Source organism: Thalassophryne amazonica, chromosome 5 (genome assembly GCF_902500255.1).
Source record: "Thalassophryne amazonica chromosome 5, fThaAma1.1, whole genome shotgun sequence".
Taxonomy (NCBI): domain Eukaryota; kingdom Metazoa; phylum Chordata; class Actinopteri; order Batrachoidiformes; family Batrachoididae; genus Thalassophryne; species Thalassophryne amazonica.
In genome coordinates this window covers 33,069,219-33,077,163 of record NC_047107.1, presented here as the reverse complement: position 1 = coordinate 33,077,163, position 7,945 = coordinate 33,069,219, and the positions used below count along the sequence as shown (strand labels likewise).

Genomic DNA, 7,945 nt, shown 5'->3' with positions numbered 1-7,945 from the left:
CGCCCCCAGAGGACCGTACCATCAACCCCAGGAGGCACCCTCCCCACAACCCAGGAACCCCAGACCAGGCCACATTTGGCTAGTCGGCCCCCACAATCAATTCCCCCCCAGAGGACCGTCCCATCAACCCTGGAGGTGGAAACCTGGAAGGAAACATAAAAAACACAAAAATCCAACCCCCGGCCGACTCCACTAAACCACCCCGGGGGCAAAGAAAACAACCGGAAACCCTGTTACCCTCCCCAGCACCCCGAAAGACCCCAGATTACTCCCAGAGCCTATCGTCAGTACAATTTCGGCGAACGGCACAAAACTACCAAGCCGGGGAAGGAAACAGGAAAAACTAACCCAGTCCCATCCCCTAAGCGCAGCGGAAAACCGGAAATACGTCCGGTGCCCCTAAACCGACCATACCCACCAGCCTATCGGGAGGGTGGAACTACCAAAATGGCGAACGGCACAGATCGGCCCACCACTCCGACTGAGGTACGTTACGGCTGCACTACACCCCGGTAACGCCAATGACGAATGGTCAAAGGCCCACCGGGGCTGGAGTGGAACCGGGTAACAACCAAACCCAAAAAAACGCCCCTGACAACCCCCCCCAGGCGCAGAGGTTTTCTGAGAAGCGCTCAGCGTAACCAACCTGCACCACCCCACAACCCAAAAGACAAACGGTCTTAGAGTACATGAGGTTGGGGTTAGGGAAACAGGGAAATAAAAAACAACAAAACAAAACGACCCAATCCACAAACAAAAATTACCTAAGTTCAAATAATGAAGACATACGATTACCTGAGTCCAGCCGAGCTCCGAACTGCCAGTCGTTCACCCAACCAGAACAGCCTGTAATTCCCTAAACATTTATAACCCCTACATGAAAACAAAAACAGACCAAATAACTAAATAACAAGAGGTCTGCCCCCTTTTTTTTATATAATATATATATTATGCCTGTCCAAAACACCTGGAGATACGTCATCGTTATCTTTCTTGACGCTTATGTGGACCGGGGCGATATGCTGTTTCAGCTCGTCCGAGCTGCATGGGCTCATCCGCAAGAGGAGCCAGAGGTCCCATCGGAGGAGTCTCAGTGGGGCGAAGAAGAAGGCGGCCCAGATCTGTGTCGGGGAAAGCCCCGAGACGGAAAGACCCGCTCAGATGTACCCCCTCTCTCGCGTCCACGCTCCTTTATCCGATCATCTAGACGAATAACCAAGATATTAGCTCATCTAAATCTTTTGGTTCGTCACGGACTGCTAGCTCATCTTTAATAAATCGTTCAAACCATCCACAAACACTCCTCTCAAAGCTGTGGCATTCCAACTGGACTGAGCAGAAAAAATTCGGAAATCAACGGAATAATCCGCCGCACTCCGCCTCCCCTGCCTGAGATTCAGCAAACCGTTGGGCAACGGTATTGTTTTCACTGGATGGTCAAAAACCAATTGGAACTCCCGAAGAAATCCTTAAAGGATCCTAACAATGGAGAGTTATTGCTCCACAACGCAGTGACCCAAGCTAAGGCGTCACCTCAAAGCAAATTTGTCCCATATGAGACACGGCTACCATCAGAAGAGAAGGAAGCCGGTCGCTGAACAAAAACCAGAGAACATTGCATCAAAAACGGAGCACAGGCTTCAATGTTTCCCGCATAAGGTTCCGGATGACAAATAATTGGTTCGGAAGCCGACTCTCTGGGTGACGGAGTTATCTGCACCGGTATCGATGGTGCCACAGCTGGAGCAGCAGGAAGCGGAACGGCTTGCGCTGCGAGCTCCGTAACGCGAGCATCTGTTTGTTTAATTTGGTTTGCGAGATGCTGTATTGCTCCCATATCTTCTCCAAGTGTTCTTGAACTCTTTCCGCACATGGAACCGCTTCTGCCGCTGGGTCCATTTAGTACTGGCCGGGAACTACGTGTTATGTGCTGACGCGGGTCAGAGAACCGAGCCAGCATCTGACAATAGCCCAGCGCTAAATACCAGAAAGCGGTTCCAAGAAACAAATTTATTCCCCCTCATGTGCAATAATCCGTGTACAACATAATAGTCAGCTGTCTTGGAAAGGTGAAGGACGGCGCGCTCTCCCAGTGCCCAAATGGATCAAAGCCTGGCACTTCTGGACTCAGATTCACCGCCGAACACCCCCCAGGTGAATACGACAAACTGACTCTGTGAAGGACGGAAAAGGTGAGGTAAGTCAACAGAGCTACAACAAATATCCTTCAGAGGCACACACTATCAGCAACACATTCAGGTCCTCCTTCACAGGCACGATGTGTCAAACCCTGGCGTGGTCCTCAGCGTCTTACAACCGAACGTCACAAGGTCGAGTTCCCGGCAATTCTGCTCAAATCACTCATGGCTTAAATGCAGAACGCCATCTCATTATCTGCTTCAGCTGAAAGTCTTTAAGTTTGCACGTGAGCATCATCCACAGGTGCTGCAAGTTGTTAGGCCTGCACGTGAACATCCTCCACAGGTGCAGCCAATAGTTCTGATGAGGGTGAAGGACTCTTCCACCAGCACCTTCTCCACAGAAAAAAACAGTTTGCATACCACCTGGAGAGCAAAGAAAACAGCACCCAAATGTCCAGCCAAACCCCCCAACACACAACACACTCATTCCATCAGAGACCAAAATCCACCGATGACTAGCTTTGTGAATGTTAAGACATTAGAACTTCACAAAACTAGCCATTGTCCTGTAGCACTTCCATCTTTTCTTGCACAAGAGACTTTAAAATAAGAGCGCATTTCAAGATAAAGTTTGATTCTACGACCAGTGCACGCTGATGACATTGTCACAGGTAAGACGCAGAAGAGATGATAAAAGATCATGAAAAGTCTTTTTTTTTTTTTTTTTTACGTTTAATAAACTTTGATAAAAAAAATTTAATTTAATTTAGATTGGGTGTTTAACCAACTTTCATCAACAAAGGTTACATAGGTAGTCCAACTCCTCCAGGATGGCACATCAAGAGGTGTGATTGCCAGAAGGTTTGCTGTGTCTCCCAGTACAGTCTCAAGAGCCTGGAGGAGATTCCAGGAGACAGGCAGTTACTTGAGGAGAGCTGGACGGGGCTGCAGAGGGTCCTCAACCCAACAGCATGACCTGGATCTGCTCCTTTGTGCAGAGAGGAACAGGATGAGCACTGTCAGAGTGCAACAAAATGACCTCTGCCAGGCCACTGGTGTGAATGTCTCTGATCAAACAATCACAAACACAGTGTTCATGAGGGAGACCTGAGGGTTCGACATCCTGTAGTGGTCACTGAGCAGCACCATGGAGCTCAATTGGCATTTTCCATTGAACAGTAGAATTGGCAGGTCCACCACTGGCACCGTGTTCTTTTCACAGATGACAGCAGGTTTAACCTGAGCACGTGACAGACGTGAAAGGGTCTGTAGACGTCATGGCAAACGTTACGCTGCCTGCAACATCATTTAGCGTGGCCAGTTTGATGGTGGGTCAGTGATGGTCTGGGGACGCGTATCCCTGGAAGGACACACAGACCTCCGTGGGCTAGACAACGACACCCCAACTGCTATTGTGTATTGGGATGAAATCCTTGGACCCACTGTCAGACCCTACGCTGGTGCAGTGGATCCTGGATTTCTCCTGGTGCATGACAATGCCCGACCTCATGTGAGAGTATGCAGAAAGTTCCTGGAGGATGAAGTAATTGATACAATGACTGGCCCCACACTTGCCCGACGTAAATCCAATAAAACACCTCCGGGACATTATGTTTCGGTCCATCCAACGCCACCAGGTTGCACCACAGACTGTCTAGGAGCTAAGTGATGCCCTGGTCCACATCTGGGAGGAGGTTCCTATGACACCATCCGTCGTCTCATTCTGACCATGCCCCGACATTGTCAGACATGCATACACAGATGTGTGGACCAGTACTGAACACCATTTTGAGTTGTTGAAATTACGTTTTGGCAAAATGAACCAGTGCTGATACATATTTTTTGCTTTGATTTTCAGGGTGTCTTTGAATTCAGCCGTCTATGTTTACAATTGTCATTTGCATCAACGATGGTATCCTTTCATTCCTAACACAACCACTCCATATCAGGAAAAATATCCAGCATTTCCCCTCATTGAGATCTGATGCATTTTCAAAGTATTCTTTTATTTTTTTAAGCAACTATAGTGCAGTGCCCATAAATATGCATCCCTATCGAAAAGTGTAAGTACGGATATGATTGTTGTACAAAATCTTCAGCCATATGTCGCTGAGATAGATGACTGGAGTGCAGTTTTACGACTGGAGTGCAGTTGAACATCTTTGTCAAAGCTGGGGCATGATAACGTTCCACCTTGATACTAAAGCAAGATGCGTCTGTGGCTCACGTATCTGAGTGTTTATGTCTTGTCTCTCCCCCATGAACATGTGAGAGATACGCATATGTTTAAGGCAGAGTGACTCATGTTTGTTGAAGCCTTGTGCCAGTAATGATGACTTCAAAATAAAGGTTTTGAAAATTAATCACAAAAATTTTCATATATGAGGATGCACATCATCGTGCCATGCACAAGCCATATCCGAAAGCTAAGGTTGAGCTGACAGAGATATGCGAGCAACAGATGCTTCCTGCTTTATAGTGTGTATAAATATACAAGGTGGGCCAATAAAATGTTACCACTTTTTTAATTCATACAATTTCCAAAATAACAGATTTCTTTTTCATTTTCAGGAATTGATATTCGGAGAATCCCTCTTGAGATGTGTGGTAATGTCATCACAAACCTCAATGTGCGTGTTGCAGCTATAATCCATAGAGGAGCGTGGATTGAACATGTCACTGTGCAGAAAACAAGAGACAAAATGGGAAACGTTTGGTATCAAATGTTAATTTGATGCTTCTGTGGTAACATTTTATTGGCCCATACAGTGCTTAAAACATCACTGTCAATTTCTATTTAAATTTAAAAATACATTAATTTGTCATTAGTAACAGAATATATAAAAAGGAAAACATAACATTTTTACTCACATAAAATCATGTTTGTACAGTAACACTTTTTCAGAACTTGTACTCTTATTCCTTGCCGGACCAACATCACACGGTACATTCTGCATTGTTTGAAGTCTCAGGTCAGAAAAATAAGAGGTAGCCAACAACTGTTTGAGATTAAGGCATAAAAGTCATCAGAAAAAAAAAAAACAATCTGAAGGCAAACATTTGTACATTCTGGAGATTAATATTGCTGTACTTCTACCCAAGACATCCAAGTGAGTTCATGAACAAAAAGGCAATGATGCAGGGTTCATTATTGTAGCTTAATTAAAAATTCTCCAAAAAGAAGTAAGGTCATTACAGAAACCAACAGTTAATGTTTCTCTCATGATAAAGCTCACTGATGTTATTTTATAAGTAAAGTAGGTGTCACACTGATTTCAAACCAACATTAGTGTTTGTGTTATAACTTGCATATATCAATATTTAAGGACAAAGTGGATAATTGCTTTGCCTTTAAAACTACAGTACATCAGTATTATTCGTACTTTTATTAAGCTCTTTTCTGTAAAGAAAAACAGGCACATTGTCCTGTAAAATACTGGAAGAACATGCAACATTGATTTGTTCAGGTATTATGTATATAAACCCCTCAATGAATCCTACCCTACAAAAGTATTAAGAATTCAATGACAGAGTGAAAAACAATGTGCATTTTTACAGACAAGTCATGATTGTTACTCAGCAGATATCCATGTCAGAAATCATACTTGCACACATGAAACTTAATATGACAGCTAGAAACACATGTACAGAAAGTTCATTAAGACAAGACCTTTTGTCTCATTACAGGACAAAGCATGAATTTGGAATGGTTGCATATGGCAGTGTAAAACCGAGTGTAAATGTAGCAGCTTGTACTCTTTATCTGCGTTGTGTTTGGCTCCTCCCACTCGCTTCCCTCCAGACACAAACTTGCGATCTCCGGCATGGGAGGTGGACACTCTGACCAGTCAGCTAAAAGTGAGGCCTACTGACTACCACATGCACAGCGACTCCTGCTGCCCAACATCACAAAGTTTAAAAAAAAAAAAAAAAAAAAAAGCCAGTGTCTATGCATCAATAAAATTATGCTTGAATTAAACTATTAAAACAACAAATAATAGGTGTAAATTGGATGAAGCAAGCTTTTAAAGTAAATTCCAGTACCTTACTGTCAAAACAAAAACAAAACTCAAAAGTAGTACATTTACTCGTAAATGCATAATATTTCCATGATTTATAAAAGTGCACATGCTCAAAGACGTTCATAAATATTCTCCATCTCTACTCTATAAGCAATGAAAAATTCCACAGAAATATAGCTGGGCATTCAAGTGGGGCTCTCTTGTCCCATCATCATGTTATAGTGGCTTGTTTATGTTGAGGGATTGTAGGATCGTGGGTTTCTCCTCAATGACACGGACCAGCAGGTTATCAATGTACTCCTCAAGCTCACTGATCTTGGCATCCTTACTGGACAGGTCGGCCTGCTGCTTCACCACGAGAGTGATCAATTCCTCCTGTGTCAGCTGACCGTAAGGTCCACTTTCCACAGTCTCTGCCATCTAGGAGGAAAAAAACAAAACAAAAAAAAAAAACATACAGAATCAACACTTTAGGTACATATTCCTCAAAAAGTGACTGATTTTGGCTAAGTCACACAACACCTCCTCTGTTACTCATCTATTATTGTTGCAGCTGCTCATGACTCAGAAGCAACACATAATCCTTGACTCTGCAGATGCTTTATTTATTCAGATCTGGCCAAAAAAAAAAATAAAGATCAAATTATGTATTTTCACTTCAGTACTTTAATACCCAGATATGGCATGTTTTGTTGCACCCCTCTGACCAATAGTCTGGGATGGGGGATATAAAATCACGATCAGTCTCTGCGTGCACAAGTCTGTCACATTTTTCTTTCAACACTAACTTGTGAATGAATACCTTATCAAATTTATTCCAATATTAATATGGATAATCACATGCTAGATTTCTCCACCCTATGAACTTTTGTGCCACATAGCAGTGCATCAGCCCTTTTTTGGGGGGTTACGAGTGCAAGTTGCACATGAATGCTTCAATTACTCCTGGCAGGGGTGGGAGCGGGGTGGTGCTCAGCCTTGAGCTGCCTTGTTTTGTACAGAGTGCTCAGCGTTCCTGCTCCAAACATTAAGATGACATTGCAAGGTGCTGAATCAAAGAATATACACTACAGTTTAAATGTTTGGAAACACTAGATTTTCCTTTATAGTTTCCACTGTCACATTTTAAAATTACAGTAAAAAAATAAATAAATGAATTAATTAAATCAATCAATCAATCAAATCAATCAATTTTTTATATAGCGCCAAATCACAACAAACAGTTGCCCCAAGGCGCTTTATATTGTAAGGCAAGGCCATACAATAATTATGTAAAACCCCAACGGTCAAAACGACCCCCTGTGAGCAAGCACTTGGCTACAGTGGGAAGGAAAAACTCCCTTTTAACAGGAAGAAACCTCCAGCAGAACCAGGCTCAGGGAGGGGCAGTCTTCTGCTGGGACTGGTTGGGGCTGAGGGAGAGAACCAGGAAAAAGACATGCTGTGGAGGGGAGCAGAGATCGATCACTAATGGTTAAATGCAGAGTGGTGCATACAGAGCAAAAAGAGAAAGAAACAGTGCATCATGGGAACCCCCCAGCAGTCTACGTCTATAGCAGCATAACTAAGGGATGGTTCAGGGTCACCTGATCCAGCCCTAACTATAAGCTTTAGCAAAAAGGAAAGTTTTAAGCCTAATCTTAAAAGTAGAGAGGGTGTCTGTCTCCCTGATCTGAATTGGGAGCTGGTTCCACAGGAGAGGAGCCTGAAAGCTGAAGGCTCTGCCTCCCATTCTACTCTTACAAACCCTAGGAACTACAAGTAAGCCTGCAGTCTGAGAGC

At 43.8% G+C, this 7,945-nt stretch overlaps 1 protein-coding gene across 3 annotated transcripts in view; it reads right to left on the bottom strand.

Annotated features, from left to right (window-relative positions):
- Nucleotides 1-5,508: 5,508 nt before the first annotated feature.
- The window catches only part of rab11fip1a (RAB11 family interacting protein 1 (class I) a), a 40,470-nt gene continuing 38,033 nt past the window's right edge, over nt 5,509-7,945 (bottom strand). For all 3 annotated transcript variants that reach the window (XM_034169941.1, XM_034169939.1, XM_034169940.1), the window contains one exon: nt 5,509-6,583. In XM_034169941.1, the coding sequence (XP_034025832.1) occupies nt 6,380-6,583 (204 nt within the window). In that variant the 3' untranslated portion in view covers nt 5,509-6,379. The remainder of the gene's footprint in view (nt 6,584-7,945) is intronic.